This window comes from Cygnus atratus, chromosome 2 (genome assembly GCF_013377495.2).
Source record: "Cygnus atratus isolate AKBS03 ecotype Queensland, Australia chromosome 2, CAtr_DNAZoo_HiC_assembly, whole genome shotgun sequence".
NCBI lineage: Eukaryota > Metazoa > Chordata > Aves > Anseriformes > Anatidae > Cygnus > Cygnus atratus.
This window is the reverse complement of record NC_066363.1, coordinates 23,016,356-23,034,927: the sequence shown is the minus strand read 5'-3', so window position 1 is coordinate 23,034,927 and position 18,572 is coordinate 23,016,356. Positions and strand designations below refer to the sequence as shown.

At 40.4% G+C, this 18,572-nt stretch overlaps 1 protein-coding gene across 1 annotated transcript; it reads left to right on the top strand.

Annotated features, from left to right (window-relative positions):
* The first annotated feature begins 7,972 nt into the window (after window positions 1-7,972).
* SRI (sorcin) lies at window positions 7,973-16,156 on the top strand. Its single transcript, XM_035545236.2, has 8 exons — window positions 7,973-8,091; window positions 8,957-9,040; window positions 12,182-12,251; window positions 12,939-12,982; window positions 14,023-14,170; window positions 14,323-14,436; window positions 15,093-15,151; window positions 15,801-16,156. The coding sequence occupies exons 1-8, from the start codon at window positions 8,041-8,043 to the stop codon at window positions 15,825-15,827; spliced, it is 597 nt and encodes a 198-aa protein (XP_035401129.1). The 5' UTR covers window positions 7,973-8,040; the 3' UTR covers window positions 15,828-16,156.
* Window positions 16,157-18,572: the final 2,416 nt, after the last annotated feature.

Here is an 18,572-nt window from a genome sequence, read left to right as displayed (position 1 = left end):
ATCATGATGAAAACACTCATTTTGATGGAGCCAAGTATGCATGTGAAGGGCTGACAAGGCAATTTAGAGGTGTTGTGCTTAAGCTAAATCCTCAGAAAGCCACACTGGATCTTAGCTAACATGAAAGTTGATTAAAATAAATAAATAAAATCAGTGGATAAAAGCAGAAAGGGAAGAGGAGGGGAACATCCTTAAAGAGTTAGACAAATACCCCAGTCCAGAGGAGTTTGGAGACGACTGTGATTATCCACAGCTTTGTTGGCTTCACCAGGGCTTTAGCCAGCCATGGGAGCCTATCTGTGGACATTGCCCAGCCTCGGTTCCTACATCTGAGAGCAGCTCCAAACTTCAAAGACACTTTTCTTTTTTAGTGTCTGCTGCCACCAACTGATTGATCTTTTACTTAAGGAAATTTCAAAGGAAATCAGAAAGCTTTGTGGCATACTTGGAAAAGAGTGCTCTTGGATGGGTCAAGGCCACTTCATTCCTGGCTGTAACACATTAAGCATGCAAAAGACAAATGCAAAAAAGCAAGTGATTAGCATCTGTAAAGTTTCCTGGAGCAGGTAGATTATATAAAAATATGTATCGTTGTTAGTGGCAATATACACAGTTGTCAGAACAGAAAAGAAAAAAAAATAATAATAATTCTTGCAGCTTTTTTAATTAAAGGGTCTCAATTTTCTGAAGCACAGAGTACAGCAACTGACAACGCAGATGGTCTCTTCACCCCTTTGCTTTCTCACAAGCCCTATTCATACTTTCAAACAACATATGTGGATTTTTTTATTAAGAGGTAGGACTGATTTTATTTCCCTGAAAATTCTAATCATTTTACTCATGTGCTTCTAGCAGATAAAAGGAAAAGAAACAGTAATCTATAAAATACATATTAACAAAGTATTAGAGGATTCAGCTGCAGAAGAACTGGACAAGAGAGAAACATCAATATGACAACAAAGAAAACTGTGCAAGATATGTGGCAAACGCAGAATAAGAATAATCTGTATGCTATCAGCTGTCCTGATAGCCATGGTACCATGCCCTCAGGCTCAATGACTCAAATACTAGTATGTTTTGATATAATACATGCTATAGCATATACAGCTGGCTAATGATTACTGACTATTTGATTAATCTTGACCTCATTTGTAGATAGCACTCACTCTCTGTAGGTGGATAGAAAGAATTTTCCCAAATAACATTTTCTTACTCCCAACAGAGGGAAAAGTTCCCTGCAATCTAGTTTATATAAAATATGGCAAAATGAAATACTTTGTGCCAGACTTCCCCCTCTTCTGTGGACATCATAACGTTTTTCATAAAGACAAAATTTATCTCCAAAACTACAGCTAATTTTAGAAATTACAGTGATTAACTATTCTAGTTATTTAAAACTATCATACCCAAATGTGTATATATTAGCCAAAAAATTCAGATCAGCTTTTCAAATATATATGCATGAATGAACCTATGCTAAGGTTGTTTTTTGTTTGTTTGTTTGTTTTCCTGGTATACAAGCCTACATATAAACTCCTAAACCACTGTTTACAAAGGGAGTTTGGCACGAAGAATGGCTCAGGGCTCATTTTACGGATCAGAACTGAGACCCAAGCAGAAGTATCTGACATCGGTCAAGGTGGATTCTGTTCCTGCTGAAGCTTCTTTTTGTATATGTATATGGCTGAGCTTCTTTTTGTATATGTTAAAAACCGGTCTAAGTTAAAAAGCCACCAAGCATGGGCTGATGTGCCCGTATTGGCAGTACCAGTGTGACACCTCGTGGGCGATCTCCGCGACAGCAACAGGCTGAGTCCTTAAATGGAAAGGCAGTTTGAAAAAAAAAAAAAAAAAAAAAAAGGAGAGAGAGAACAGAAAAAAAGCTAATATGAGGAACAGAGAAAATAGGGAATTATATGTTTGAGGAAAAATATTTACAGAAGCCACAGAAGGAGGAAGAACAGTTGTGTTTTACAAGTGTACTCAAGGTATGATAAAACTTTGTGACAGGAACTGCAAATACATCATATGCTGGCCGCCTGGGTGTGTGTGTTGCAATACTTAAGGAATTTTCGACACACACCCCACATAGTAACAGAAGTAGTCACCAGCACATGCACCAAGAGGAGACACCATGAGCAGGAATGGGGCTTTTTTCCGCAGGGTGTGGCACAACTCTTTCGCTCCGGTCACGCTGAAAATTGTAATTTCCCCCAGTCTGTCACATCACTCGTGGTAGTGGGGCACTGCATTTGTGCCGTTACCTTAAATAAAGAAAGAAATTCATTTAACATAATAAGCTTTACTTTCCCAAAGTCAGCTATTTGCATGCCACTACTAGCGTGTGAGTGCCACATTAGTGCTGCAGCAAACCAGCCCAAGACATTTCCCCAATAATTCAGCCAGTCTCATCAATTATGGAAATTACAGATCAGCAAACGAAGGTGAATTCTGGTAACGCTGCAGTGGTGTCAACTCTTTTGAAGCAGTAGACACAGAGCGATTAAACACATCTGCCCAAATTGCCAAGAAACTTGAGAGGTAAAAATGAGAGCCCAAACGGACATCAGGGACCTAACAGGTGACAACCATGCAATTTAGACACCTGAAACTCCATTTCTATGTTCTATATGCTGGGTTTGAGTCCAGAAGTACTGCTCCATGGCTGACTAACCGATATGAGCTTGTTTCCCACCTAACACCATATTGGAACTCAAGATGACCGTAATTCCTAAAGCCTCGGATGGGAACACTTGGCAGAACTGAGCTCAGTGCAAAACATGGCAGGGAGAACAGCACTGCGCCAATTATTTGCATAACTAATGCACAGCTATGCCTTAATGCTTAGGGTTTATACCCATAAAGTGGCAGAAATGAGTTTTAGGCTTCCTCGGAGCAAGCCTGTGCTCTAAATTCCTAGCTACAGGGAATTTCGCAAAACAATATGCTTCAGCTCATGTATTAAAATCAAGCCACTGTGCAGCCAGAACAGAAACTTTAATGAAGAGAAGAAACACATGGGACTCTTCTCTTTAGCCCACAGATTATACATTTCAGGCTTTGCCCCCTGGACTATTTGTCCATTTTTCACCAGATAGCCACAGTGGGTTTTGTTTTGTTTTGTTTTGCTTTATTTAAAGAAATCTTTCAGAAAATAGGGAGTGGTACCAGAAATACCCTCTTGTAGCTGAATACCTGTGACATTGCTTCACAGGAAAAGGGGTTCTTAGGGCTTGCTTTCCATCTGGACCTAGGAGCTTCACAAGCTAATGCCAATCTTCTAGTCATTACACCTGAGTTCCACCCAAATGGAAGTAAAATACCAGAATATATATTCTGGTATATATCAGAACTTATATGACGATACTTATGACTGTAGCAAGTGTTGTATGAGAGGGAATCAGTTGTCTTATTGATGAACTTTGTTGTGCTGCAATCCTTTATACACAGTTCAATTGCTAAGTGATATGCAAAGAAAGCAGAAGTTTAAATGTCTTTTCCAAGTCACAGGCATGTATCACTGCTGTTCTCAGATATCTTAATGCCTTAATTACAACTTTAGCTAAAGACCATCTTGGGAATCATCCAACTGCAAGCCGTAAAATAGAAATAATGTTGCCACTGCAAAACTACATTTTAGCTTTAATTCAGTAAAGATTTCCTGCCTTGGGAATGCACAAACTGCAATATTTATAATGAAATGAATGTGCTAGGTTGTGTTATTAGGTTGCGTTATTGTACTGCGCCATCCACAATTAAGATTACCTTGCTTTAGGCCTTCAGTGATACACTTGCTGATGCCCAGTGAGTGATGAAGAAGACCCACCATGCTGAATGCAAAGGAACCAAAGAAGGGAAGGAGTAGGGAGTAAGGAAGTTTATCACTGAGACGTCTGTTAAAGGGGTTGGAGTTGGGAGGGAAAACTAAGGTTTGAAATCATATGGGCTTGGAGAAAATTCAAGTAGGTCAAAATGGACAATCAACATTTATAGAAACTTTTCATCTCCATAACTCTCTTCTAATATACCTTCCCCACCCCCGCCCTTGCAAGCACATTATTTGATGATACCAGCAAAATACTTGGCTATCATAGTGATGAGTGCAGCAGAAAATCCTTGTACAAAATAACTAGCTGCAGAACTGAGTATAAATACTGTACAGTAAACAGGAAAAAAAAAAAAAAAAAAAAGGGCTGGTGTCAAAAAAGACAAAACAGACAAACAATGAAGCACTATCCATTGGAGGCACTGAGCAAGGCATTATATTGAGGCCTCTGGTCTGTCCTATATTTACCTTTCCACTGTCTGAATTTATGTCTCTTGTCAAGTTATGGCAATTAAAAGGGTAATTGGATCATTTTTTGCCCCTCCTTAAGTAATATAAACTTATTCTCAAGCTTTTAATGCTTCTGAAGTGCTAAGTAAACATTTCAGGAAATTTGAGCTTTACCCTTTAATTCCCTTTTTCCTCCATAGCTTCTTTTATTGCAGTTCTGGAAAGGACAAATTCCATACCCAGTTTGCCAGGAAAGCCTGTAGCCTCAGCACGCAGCCCCTGATCTTGCAGCCACTGGACCAGATGGCAAGGATGGGGCAACACTGAGGATCTTAAGGCTTCCAGTTCAGGGTGGCTGAATTCCCACATCATGCGTGAGCTCACGTCAGACTTGAATACACACAAACTTAGTTCAATGGTGGGGCAAGCAGGAAGGAAGACAGGCAAGCAGGTATGTGACCAGTGGTAGATTTATGCTTGCCTCTCATCCACTGTGAGGAAGCATAGTAAATACAGCAATCAGATTTCAAGGTACTAACGCTATTACTGTAGCTCAGTTTTGAACCACTTAAAATCTCATCATGAAGAATCCAGAAAAAGCTATGGAATGGAAGCTGTACACCAAGTTTTCATTTTCTAGACAAAATTATTTTACTTAGGCCTTTTCTTGGGAAAATGTAATTAGTTATCTCAGAAGGGCAACAGTACTAGCATTCTGTGTTTCTTGTCTTTGGTATTCCCACTAGAGGGCTTACATATTCTCTGAGATCTGCGAAATCAGTAGTCATACACAAATTTCTTACTGGTGTATTCCTAGTGCTCTAATTTCTAATTTCTTGTAACTTAAACAGCTACCACAGATCAGGAGCCCTGCAGAAGGCAGATATGTACTGGTTAATCTCGCTCTGCCTTCCTTTTGCCTTGATAAAAACTAAATAAAAGCTAAATGCACCAGTGCAAACAAAACACCTACCCAACAAACCACATAGAATACACTGCTTTGTTCTAGCTGTCTCCCAGCTCTTTTTCTTAGGTGTGGCTGAATTTAGACAATCACACAAATATTAATCAGAGAAAGCAGTGCTCATTACCAATAGTCTCGGAAGAAGTACTGTAAATGGAAGATGTCTAAATAGTCATGCTGAATACACAAAACAAACAATAAACCCCTTATGAAACAGGTTTATCTATACAGCTATTGCAGTTTGAGCACCTTCATCTACCACCAGGCCTGCATCTTATCTGTTTTTTCTTACTAATGCAGTTAAAAAATCCTTCCGATTATCTTTAATCTATTGGCCACACATACAAATGATTTGACATTTTGCTTATCAGTGTATACCTCTTCAAATCTTATCACTTATATTATTTGCCACTTATTTTCAATCTTTCCAAACTTTCATTTTTTATCATTATAACTCTTGATTATGATTATAAATCTTGATTAAGAACGATTAAGAACGATTAAGAATCTTGATTAAAAACGATTATAATCTTGATTATAAATCTTGATTACGAAGGCCTCTTGCCCAAATATTATTATATATACCGTAACAAGGTTCAGCACAGTGTCTCTCATAACCTATACCACACATAAATTAATTCTGGTAAATAAAACTGACTGTTGCACAGTTTAATATCAACAGATGTGTTCACAAATACTCTTGTGTGACAGGTATTTCTTAAGCCAAAAAGCTAGCCAGATTCACTGCGTTTCTTCTCAGCTGCCCTGGAAAGGTGGAATTCATATATGATACCCTGTGTGATGAAGGTACTAAATAACGATTTCCCTCTTTGAGTTGGCAACCCTATTGAATGCTGAATTTCACAGAACACCCCAGCACTTGGTTTCACATTAGTGGCATCTGTTAACAGTATCAGTGTAACTGGTGCTGAAATAATAAAAAATATGCTATATAGATATTGTCTGAAGGACGTGTTTACTGAATGACTTGGAATCTGAGAAGGGTGATTCACTCTTAATGAAAAGTTTACTATAACTTAAAGGGATTAAATTAATAAGGTCCTACTCAGATTTAATCAAGTTCTTCAGAAATTATGCTAACAGACAATAAAATGCTATGCTTTTAGATTTCTGACAGTAAATCATTTACCCTGAGAAGCCTTAATGAGTAGATTTGTTTCAGTCATACAGACTGTAGCAAATAACTTCTCATCTTAATTAAATACCTCTCAATATGAGGACGTTCTAATACTTTGGAAACAAACATCCCAGCTCAGACCAAGCCATGGTCACTTCAGCTGTTGCTGCCTGGGCTACAGCAGCAAAAAGGGGTCAGCAGGGATAAGACAGAGGCGGTAGCAGTGGGTTCCTCTAGGCAGGAGAAGGCTGTTGCATCAAAACTTTCCTTGGTGTTGGCCAAATCTCCCCTAGCTGATCGCCAAAACCTGAGCGGATGCAGACCAAGGGCTACTGATGGGACCCAGCCCTTTGTAAGTCCTGCAGAACAGTTCCTCCCTCTCCCTTGCTCCAAAAGGATTTAAATCTACTGGCCCAAGGGAAAGTTGTACAGTTTGTGTATTCCCTTGTTCAGTTTTGGGCCCCTCACTACAAGAAAGACATCGAGGTGCCTGAGCGAGTCCAGAGAAGGGCAACGAAGCTGGTAAGGGGTCTGGAGAACAAGTCTTACGAGGAGCAGCTGAGGGAGCTGGGGTTGTTCAGCCTAGAGAAGAGGAGGCTCAGGGGCGACCTTATCGCTCTCTACAGGTACCTTAAAGGAGGCTGTAGCGAGGTGGGGGTTGGTCTATTCTCCCACGTGCCTGGTGACAGGACAAGGGGGAACGGGCTAAAGTTGCGCCAGGGGAGGTTTAGGTTGGATATTAGGAAGAACTTTACTGAAAGGGTTGTTAGGCATTGGAATGGGCTGCCCAGGGAAGTGGTTGAGTCACCATCCCTGGAGGTCTTTAAAAGATGTTTAGATTTAGAGCTTAGTGATATGGTTTAGTGGAGGACTTGTTAGTGTTAGGTCAGAGGTTGGACTGGGTGATCTTGGAGGTCTCTTCCAACCTAGATGATTCCGTGATTCTGTTATTTGGGACCAGGATTAGGTGTTGACTTTTAAGAGAAAGCTACAGCATCATAAAAGAGAAGAACGTGTTTGACATAACGATGCATTCTGTGACATGCATGATGTATATGCACAAAAGATAAAAACCATGGAGCTTACAGCCTTTATGGGCATTTCAAAAATCACAGACAGGTGACTTAAAAACAACCTGCCATCAGCACAGGTGATTCTCCGGTGAATACTTCCAGTGCTCTCCAAATGACTTTGCAGATAACGGCACGATAGGGACGACTACTTTAGCCCAAAACGAAACGAGTCACCCACCAGGGTGCCCACCAGGCGGCACAAAGCCGATGGAAAGGGCTGAGGGCAGGGGAGGAAAAGGGAAGGGGCTGGTGCCCTCCCGGCCGCGGGCAGCCCGGAGGCTGCGCCATGCCCGTCCCCCGGCTGTGGGGCGGAAAAGCCCACTGCGGCCAGGCGGCCTGTACCACCCGGAACAGAGGGGAGTTTTTGGGGTCTCCCTCAGCTCCCAACAACACCACCTTGAGCTGCCCGGCTGCCCCGCTGGCAGGAGGCAGCCGGCTGCCCCGCACGGCTGGCAGAGCTTCGAGCCGCCCGTAGGCGGCTCTTCCCGGAGCCCGAGGCTCTACGTGATTTCCTTCCTCCCCCCTCGGGGCGGGCCCTGTGGTTGCTGCGGGGCGCGGCCGGGCCGGGCGGGGCAGGGGCGAGCAGAAGATGGCGTATCCCGGGCAGCCTGCGCCCGGCGGCGGCTTCTACCAGGGAGGGGTGAGCGGGGTGGGGGCCGGGTGGCTGGGTCGGGGGCTGCCTGCGGGGCCGGGACCGGGCTGGGGGCTGCCTGCGGGGCTGCCTGCGGGGCTGCCTGGTCTGCGGTGGGGGGACGGGGCTGCGGTGGGGCACTCCCGTCCCGTCCCGTCCCGTCCCGTCCCGTCCCGTCCCGTCCCGTCCCGTCCCGTCCCTTTCCTGCTTCCCCATCGGGGGTCCCGGGGCCGCCTTTGGGGGCCCTCAGGCCGCCTCTGGAGAGGCTCCGGCGGCGCTTTCCTGTCAGCGCAGCGGCTGACGGAAAAGCTGCTGCTGCGGGTAGCAGCCCGCGGGCGAGGGGCTTACAGTGTCGTTTGTGGTTATCAGCCCTTCAACACGAACAAAATTGAAGTCACATCATGGTGTTTCAGTTAAGAATCAGTTATGTTAAAGAGCAGTCTCCAAGCTGAATGTTAATGCATGTTTTCTTCCCAGCGTTTTCCCTCGAGGTCTGTCTTGCACAATGTTTTTTTTTGAAGCGGAAAGAAAAGTTAGAGGTGCATTGCTAGTCTTAATCTTCAGGATCGCGTTTTTACTAGTACTAGACTTTAAAATTTAAGCTCGATGGGATATGTGATACTGCATCCAGATGAGTGACTAGTCCCTGTGCAAGGTTTTACCCTGATGTGCTTAAATTGTACTAAATGAGCGTACCAGGCCCAGGACTGTGTGCTTTCTTTTCTAAAGGAACTGTGGGTTTTTTTTTCATTGTTCAGACTTTTTAATATGCTATGTATATAAAAACACATGTTGATTCTTAAGTACAGACAGTACAATTACTTACACTGAAGCATTAATTTAAAACTAATCATTTTTCTTCTTGATTTATAAGTATGGCGGAGCCCCAGGAGGACCAGCATTCCCTGGACAAGCTCAGGATCCTTTGTATGGTTATTTTTCTGCTGTAGCAGGGCAGGTAAGCTTAAATGTTACTCATTTGTTGGAAATACTTTTCTGGAGAGTCATTTCTACATGAGGTTTTAGAAAGAGGGATGCCACATGTTTGCAGTAGGGAGAGCTCTGTAGTTTCAAGTTTTTGAAAAAAAAAATAGCTGATTGGTCTTACTTAGCCTGGCTGCTAGAATGCTTTAGCACGGTTGAAGAGCTAGTTAGCATTATTCAAACTGTGTAGTTACTGCCTAGGTATATACAGCTGTACTACATGCTGTATAGCTGCGCTATGTACAGTATAGCTGCATTCATATACAGACTATAGTTCCTGTATAAATCTATTCAGTGACTATATATTACAGGAAACGTTGGAACGGAATTGTGGTATAGCCATTCGTTGGGGAATGCTGTTTCTGGAGAAGGAAGCCAGAAATGGTGGGGAACGTCAGCTGTGGAGATGTTTGTGTTAAGAGTGGGAAATGCTAACAAGAAATATATTATGTGATAAAGTGGCTTAATGGATTCACAAATGGAATAGCAGTCTTTATCTGTGCCAACATCAGGGTGTGCTTGTAGGATAGAGTGATTACTCTTTCAGGGGAAAGGGCATTCACAACTTTTATTTTAGGTCTCTTTTTTTTCCCCTTTGTCATTCTGCACTGCATTTTTTTATTTTTTTTTGTAATTTCATGGCATACATAATTTTTGTGTAATTATGGATGTTACTAGAAATACATAGTTCCTGAAATGGGTTGCAAAGGTTAGGAGCATGTGAGTTAGATTTATTGAGCTAGAAGTTCTGTCTTTGCTGGCAATACAAATAACAAAGCTATTTATTGTACACATAGGGTGTGTGGAAATCTGAAACTCTGCTTCTGGATCTGATATCCACAGGTGCACGTAACCACAACGTGGAAGTTTAAATCCAGCAGACTAGTTGATGTTTAAATTCCCAGGTTAAGACTGTAATTTGGCTCACTGCTTTTTGTTCTCTGTTACTCATTTGGATTAATAATGCATCTTACATTCTGTGTGTTACTTCTGTAACATTGCTTATGCATACATAAACTGCATGTTTTTGTAATAAAGGTGAATGCCTGTCCAGTAAGGCGTAGCCCAATCTAAATTCTGCTGAATGTGTGCTTACAATTTCCTGCCAGCTCAGATGCTTCTGCATCTGGTGCCACCAGGTAATGTGCTAGGTAGAGCCTGTAACTAGTGCTGGAAAAATGAGTACGCTCCTATTGTAGAGAGGAAAAAGGGTGATAACAGCAAGCAGGATGCAGCGCTGTGGAGAACAGGTGACAAGAGCTGGACCTCAGCAAAGCACAGACTGCGCTGCCAGACTACTCAAGTGCAGCATGGTCACCAAAAGCTGGTGACCCAGTGAGCTAATGGGTGTGGTCAAGTTAGTACTTAAAGTATTTAAGTTAGTACTCTAAATACCTTTTATATGGCAGAGTCATTCCTTATTTGAGTAAACAGGGTAGCTTTTGAAATGTTACCCTTGGAATCAGCAGAGTCTGTTTCAGGGAGCAGTGGTTGTCTGGTAAGAATCCTGCAAGGAGACAGTGAAATCAAACAGATGACTTACCAGTGGTTTTTATAGCCATCCATGTAAGTCTGCAAAAAGCCACATCTCGCAGTTTTCTGTAAGAACTTACTATAGAATTAGTAAAGTTTTTCATCTTGGTTTGCTGCTGTGTTGTTTTTATGCCTAAACAATATATAATGTTATCTGTGAGCTTTCTTTGAAGTAGTTTACAACAGAAATCTTGTTTTACGTTTGAGGAATTAATTGCCTTTGTTTATTGAAAGAAGTCAGACATTTATTAAATGAATTGACTCTATCTTTGTAGGAACTAATAATCTTTCTTTTTAATCTGTTTGCAAAGCCTCCGTGCCTTTTATAGTTTCCTTAAGTTCTACCTGAGAAAAATAAATAGAAGGCCAAGTACCTTTACAGTAATGTTAATCATGATAAAAATAAAAACCATGCTTTTCTGTCTTGCTTTCTGTTATGAAGTTATACAGATGCTGCCTTTCTTTCAGAATACTCAAGGCCTTTGAAAATATTTGTTTCTTACAATGCACGGCTAATTTATTGTTTTTATTTATTTATTTATTTTCTCTTGAGTGTAATGTTTCTGTTACATCTGTGTAGTTGGAGTGATGGAGTAGATCAGAAGAAATTCTGTTTTTTACACCTGTCGATGTTACATAGAATCAAAATGTTGTTGCTCTTTTTCCAGACCTTGTAAAACGTCACTTAGTATATTAACTACTACTTTTTCCTACAAATGTTACTTCATTTCTGAAAGTTAGCTGCCTGCATCATTTTAACCAGGCCATTTAGTAGCATATCTCTGTGCAGTGGTTTTAAAAATCTTAGGAAAATGCCGAGGCAAATAAGTTTCTCTTAAATGCAAAGCAACTCTTTATTCCCCGTTTTAATGCTTTACACTAAAGTTGCGTTGGTTTTGGTATCTGCAGATGTAACATTCCATCCTTGAATCAGATTAAATTATACTCAAAACTCTCTGTGAACAAAACTTTATGGTGGGTGTGTGAGGAATGTGGCCTAGCGTTGCACTTCCACTTTTGACAGCTCATTGCTTTCCGTGACTTAGCTGTTGTTTTATTTGGCTTGAGAAGGATGCTTGGGAGGGGAGTCACTTTTCAGATCTTTTCAATGTCTTTTTCTCTTTTTCTTTCCAAATTGTTTGCTTTCTGCTTTTGTTTGTTTTGCTTATTATTCCCAAGCAAGCAAACTTTTTTTTTTTTTAAAGATTTCTAAGTCTTAAGGCTGTCTCGAGAGGAGGGTATGTATGAGCTGGGTTCCAGGTTTCCTGTGTAGCCATGAGATCATAAGTCTCTAAGTTAAAGTGAAAAAGATACCAGTTAAATACCAGAAAAAAATATCAGTTTCATTTTTTGAGATCACTAGATGTGAAAGCTTGTTTGTGTTGCAAAAATATCAACTAAAGAAACATCGTTAGAGATATGGGTTATCAAAGGCAGTTTGTCATGTAGCAGAAAGAGAGAGGTAATCAGTTGTTTCTTGAAAGGGTAAATTAATGCCACTGAAAAGGGAGCGGGTACTGGGAGAAACTAAACTGGGAGAGGGAACTAAAGCAATAGCTGATACATCTTCTGTTATCGAAAGGATGGACAAATAGATGCTGATGAGCTACAGAGATGTCTCACCCAGTCAGGGATTGCAGGAGCGTATAAACGTAAGTTAACAATTTGAACAAACAAACAAACGCGCTTGAGTGCACTAATTCTTATGCCATCTACCAGAAAATGCTTGTAGTCGTGCTTCCTGCAGTTTCTTTTATTTGCGTGGTTTTCTTTCCATACAGACTACTTTGAAATGTAAATTCGCTGTATTTCTGTGTGGATAGGATTTCCCTTCTCAACTGCCTTCCTTCCTGCTGCTGAGCTGGGAGTTGCAGAAGTGTTGCGTTTTGTAATGGAAAGACAATTCTTAAAAGGTGTTTGGTTTTGAAGGTGAACTTGGATATCGACTAAAACATTCTGTGGCAGAACACCTCTGTCAGGGTGCATAGTGCTTGGTTCATAAAGTTGAGCAAAGTACCTTGCTAAAGTGGTTTCTATGCTAAAATATAAATGACCGCTTTGATTGAAACCCAAAACCTTTATGGATTGAGATAAGAGCAAATTAATTTTATATAGGATTTGAAGTGTCTCCACATTGTCTGCTGTCACTGTTTCTAACAAGTAATGATTAAAAGCCCTTACTTGGATCAAAACATAGCATGGCTGCGTACAGTGGAAGAAATCGTAACATTTTAGACATTGTATATTACAATAAGCTATTGAAAATGTTACATTTAGATGAACAAAACTGAAAATCATTCTTGTAATATAACTTATTTTCATTTTTCTAATTTACACAGCTTTCAACGTAGAGACTTGCAGGCTCATGATCTCAATGCTGGATGTATCCTTTATTATGAAATATAAACGTTTTTGCATTATGTAAGCAAAGATAAGAGGGTGCACAAAATTTGGGAAATGCTTTGTAATTTCCCTCCAGCCTACACTTGATATATGTTATGATCATTATGATTGGGGACACAAAAAAATCCATTCTTACTCATTTTGGAAGATGAAATAATTCTAACAAATCAGTCTGTCAGTGACTGGTCTTTTTTATCACAAGGGGGGGTCTCTAAGTATAGGGGACCGTTTCCCCACTGCATGTATGAAGAGTCAGATCTGACAGCCCAGAACGGAGGTTTGTTCAAATAGCTCATTGTGCTTTTGAAACTAGACAGCATCATAGATGTCCTAATGAATTAAGCATCTGTACTACACAGCCTGACGGTATTTGAGGGCCCCCTAAATCCTGTTCCTTGAATTATCAAATTCAAGTATCTAATGGGAGGGTATGTGGCATTCAGCCATACAACCTGTGGAAAATTATTGTATGCTGTGCAAGGATGGATTGGAATCTTTAGAGTTTAATAGTTAAAAGTTAGGCTCTCATGTTCAAATGTTTTGCTGTTTAAAAAGAAAAAAAAAAAAAGCAGAAATTAAACTGGAAGGACTGATAGGTCACCTGGAACAAACTGCTATGGATACCAGAGATCTGATATTATTCTAACTTACTTTTTTTTATTTGGCATGTAATTTTATTTCAGATATGTATTTCATCAGTAACAATTGCACTGCAGCAGATAAAAGAGGAATTTGTTAATTCAGTTACATTCACAAAGAGCAAATATCTTATCAGGCTTCACTGAGAAGTGTGGATGGCAAGTTCGCTGGCGTTTGGTTTTGGCCGGTGCTATTATCTCTGTCAGTGCTGTGGGATGCTCTAGTTAGTTTGCTGTCAGAAGTAGTAGTCAAAATACCGTTAATATTGACCGTCAAAGAAAGAGTTTTTAACTACAGATGATAAAAATACCAATTTCCATTTAACAGAGGACTTTTTTAATTTTGGAAGTCAAGGAAACTTTTTCTTAGCTTTGGAATCAGAGGGATATGTCTGGCACACTGGGATTTAATGAATTTAAAGAACTGTGGGCTGTGGTCAATGGCTGGAAGCAACACTTCGTAAGTTTTGACAGCGATAGAAGTGGCACAGTGGATCGTGAAGAACTGGAGAAAGCTTTGACAAATATGGGTAAGTGCTGAAATTTCCTTGCATCTGATGCTGAGTTCCAACATTCCCCAGTACCAATTATCCTGTAATAACTGACACGTGGTATTTCCAATAAAAACGTTGGATTGTGTTAACCTACCTGTCTTCAGTCCAGTCTTTCTGTTTTCAAATAGGATTTAGATTGAGCCCGCAGGCAGTGACCGCAATCACAAGGCGATACAGCACTCGTGGAAAGATTACATTTGACGATTACATTGCCTGCTGTGTGAAGCTCAGAGCTCTTACCGGTGTGTTGGATTATAGCCTTGTTACTTTCATCTCTGTAATATGTTTTTATTTCATAAAATCTGATTACTCAGGTATCTCAAGTTCAACTTTAACTTTTACGTAACGCAAAATAGGTTTCTTTCAATAGAATTTACGGGCAGAACTATAACAATTATAAATTGATTATTTCGATCCCCGTTGAAAAATGGACTTGTATGAGCTTTATGCAAGAGACCAGGAAAGTTGTGTTATCAAAATTGGGAAACTGTATTTAATAGTGGAACACAAAGCATTGTATATGGTAAATATGAAGATCCATTAAGTCTTGGAATGAATTGCTGTGTTCTTCGTGAGTTGTCATTTATGTGGCTTGGGGATTTTTATTTTTTCCTTGCCTTTGTTTTGCTCTGCTGTCATTTCCCAGTTTGTTCCATCTTGCAAACTTGAACCTTGTGTTTTGCTTTAGAATAAAATTCAGGAAGGTGAGAAATTTACATAAAATGTTTGCTTGTAGTATGAGGAGTAGTATAAGCTATGGGCTAGTCTTCTGTTATTACAAACAAGCATTTTCAATGAGGCATTTGGCCAAAATAAAATCTTAGGTAGAATGCATTTTAAAAAATAACTATTTCTTACTTAACTTTTGTTTTTGTCTTTTTAATATATTTTTTTGCAGAATGTTTTAGAAGAAGGGATGTGTCTCAGCAGGGTTTTGTGAATTTCCAGTATGATGACGTAAGTGAACTTCAATGAATCAGTTAAATTTACGGGGTAAAACTAAGGAAAAACTTAAAACTGAAGGTGAACAGCAATAATTTCAGTTTGTGCCTGTCTTCGTTACATTAATGGGAAGTGACCGCAAAGGTGTGCGTGGGGGGTGTTTTATTCAGTTCTTCTTTTGGAGTTCAGCTAGCTTAAAGAGTTGGAATTGGGTACTCTGATAACAAGTTTGTATGCCTTTGAAATTGTAGAAATCTACACATTACGCATTTTATATGGATTCCTTACTAGTATGGTTCAAGCAGACCTTAGAGTCTGTCACTTGCTACCATCACTTCCTTTGACTTTTTGTTTTGTTTTAAGGTTTGGTAGGTATTTAGGGAGGGTGGTGGAATGTACACAGAAATCATACTTAGTCAGGCTTGTGGGTTTTGCCTTCCTGACTGTATCTATGCAAGATGAGAAGAACAGTAGATTCAAGTAGTCCTGTTGTTGTTAAGGAGATTTTTTTTGTTTTAATTTACATATGAAAACTAGCAAATAGTTATTTCAAAGCTTTGTTGGTCATGGACTGAATATGTTTACAGAAAAAAAACAGGAGAAAAAGGAAGAAGAAACTTGTACTCTACTGTACTTCTAATAAATGGTTGTTCTTTTTTTTTAGTTCATACAGTGTGTTATGAGCATCTAAATCAAAAAGGAAGTTGTGGCTGATCACGATTATCATTCCAGTTTGTGTTTTGCTTTGCCAAACGTTTCCATGATTGTGTATCTCAATATCGGAAATGGAATATTTTATGAAGGTATTGCTTTACGCACTTTTTTAGTTTTGATAATGAATATCAAGTAATCATGTACTGTCATCTTTAACTTTCACCCTGTAATTATTAAAGATTTTTTTTATTTTCATAAAATTGTAAGGCACTGTGTATAATAACCACCATTATGGAGATAATGAGTTTTTCTGTAATGAGTTTACTTCTTTCCTATAATTCAATAAAAAAAGTTCCTGGAGTGTAACCTACCATTTTTTGTCTTAACAATACCATGCAGATGGCAGAAGATAAAACACATTCTTTTGTCTTTGGCAGCGTAGGACAGATGTACAAACTGAAAGCGTTAGCTTTTGGAATGATCATTTTACTCTTGTCTGTTGGAACATCAGTAAAATTTAAGTTGCTTGTTTTGAGAGCTAGGTATTTTCAAGATGAAGTCTGTGACACCATGCATCGAGTGGATGACTGCCTGTTAGAATGTCTTATAAGCAGGGGTGAGATGAAACATACCAGAGAACTCTTTCAGCATTGTGCTCTTATATATGGGGCTTTTGTTCTAGTAACTTCTTGCTCTGTTTATGTCCCTATATACAACGTTTTTAAACATGTAAGAACTATGCTGTGTCAGTTTATACATTAACTGTCCTTTAAACTTTAAGCTATCAGACTTCAGTGACGTCAGTTAACATTTTTTATCTCCTCTTTATACCCTAGCACCTATCCTTCCTGCCTTTATACGCCAACTAACGTACAAGGGTCAAAACCCTTCCCACCTGCCTGTGATGGAGTTTGTTCTCCTTATAACAGCCCACAGGGTGGCATGTTTTAGATTTGGGACTAAAACAATGGTGATAGCACACCAGTGGTTCAGCTGTTGCACGGCTTCAGGCCCTTCTCTTTCTCACTCCGTGACCCCAGTAGGTAGGCTGGGGGTCAGCAAGAGGCTGGGGAGGGGCTCAGCCAGGAGCACTGCCCCAGACTGACCCGAGGGATATTCCATGCCATGTAACATCATGTTTGGCAATAGACTGTGGTAAGTCTCTCCGAAGTAGCTGTTGCTTGGAGAGTGGCTGGGTCTTTGTCTGCTGGAGGGAACTGGTGAATTGGTGAGTGATTGCTCCCTCCTTTTTTCCCTTTCATTTATTAAACTGACCTGCAAGGATTTATTGTTTTTCCTCTTACAATTCTCTCCCCCATTCTGTTGGGGCAGGGCAGGCAGTGAGCTAGAAGCTGGCACGTGCTTAGCTGCTGGCTGGGGTCACCCTACCACAGGCCTGAAACTACTCATGAAAGAAAACACTAGCCAAAAATGAATACAACATTCTTCTTCTAGATAAACGTTATTTATTAATTCGTCTGAGACCCTGTCCTGGTTTCAGGTAGGACAGAGTTAATTTTCCTCCTAGTAGCTGGTAGGGTGCTATGTTTGGGATTCGAATGAGAAGAGCGCTGATAACATGCTGATGTTTTAATTGTTGTAGAGCAGTGCTTACACCAAGCCAAGGACTTTTCAGCTTCTTGCTCTGTCCTGCTAGCGAGCAGGCTAGGGATGCAGCAGGAGCTGGGAGGGGACAGACCCAGGACAGCTGACCCAAACTGGCCAAAGGGGTATTCCATACCATCTGACGTCATGCTGAACAATATATAGGGGTGGCTAGCCGGGGTAGGGGGCCGGCTGCTCGGGGATAGGCTGGGCATCGGTCAACGGGTGGTGAGCAATTGCATTGTGCATCACTTATTTCATACACATTATTACTATTAATACTATTATTATTGTTGTTGTTGTTGTTGTTGTTATTTTCCCTGTCTTAATAAACTGTCTTTATCTCAACTCACAGACTTCACTTTCCCGTTTCTCTCCCCCATCCCAGAGAGGGAGTGGGGAGGGTGAGCGAACGGCTGTGTGGTGTTTGGCTGCCAGCCGGGCTAAACCACAACAGACCCCCCAGAAAATTCATTATAGGTATGAAGTTATGCCATAAAACATGAGAATGAATGATGAAATAATATGTGGGATTAAAATGCACCTACACATAAAAGCTTGGCTTGAAAAATGCATTTAGCTGAACTGCACCATACAAAAACAGTACAGTTTGGTAAAACAGTTATTGCGTAAACAGACAAGTTACTTGCTTTTGAAAAGTACCAAGGTGGGATGTGGTTTTGTGGTTTTATTTGTTGTTTTTCAGGGAACAGGGGGGTGGTATTTTGTGTGTGGTTTTGGTGGAGGGTGGTGGTGCTAATACCACACCTCTCTAGCGCAATGAGGGAAGAGGACCAATAACAAGACTCCAAGTTTTCTTCCTCACTTTATTTATTTCCCCAGATTGAACTAATCAGTTCATCAGCTACTGGGCTGCAAAATGGTGCAAGAACAATGTGAACAAATAGGATTATCTTCATGGATCTTGTTGAAAACACAAAACAGAGAAACCTGTAAAATGAAGAATTCCAGAACCAGGAAGAAATTCTAGTTAACCTGAGAAAACATTGCTTTTTGTTCTCCATAAGCATTTCAGAAACCCAATGTGTTCACAGGGACTGATGGAATAAGCATCTTTCACTTTTAGATTCAAACTAAGATAATCAATAAGGTTACTAAGAAGTGACCTCGGTATTCGCTGTCATCTAACTCAAAAAGAAAAAGCAATGACGTAAAA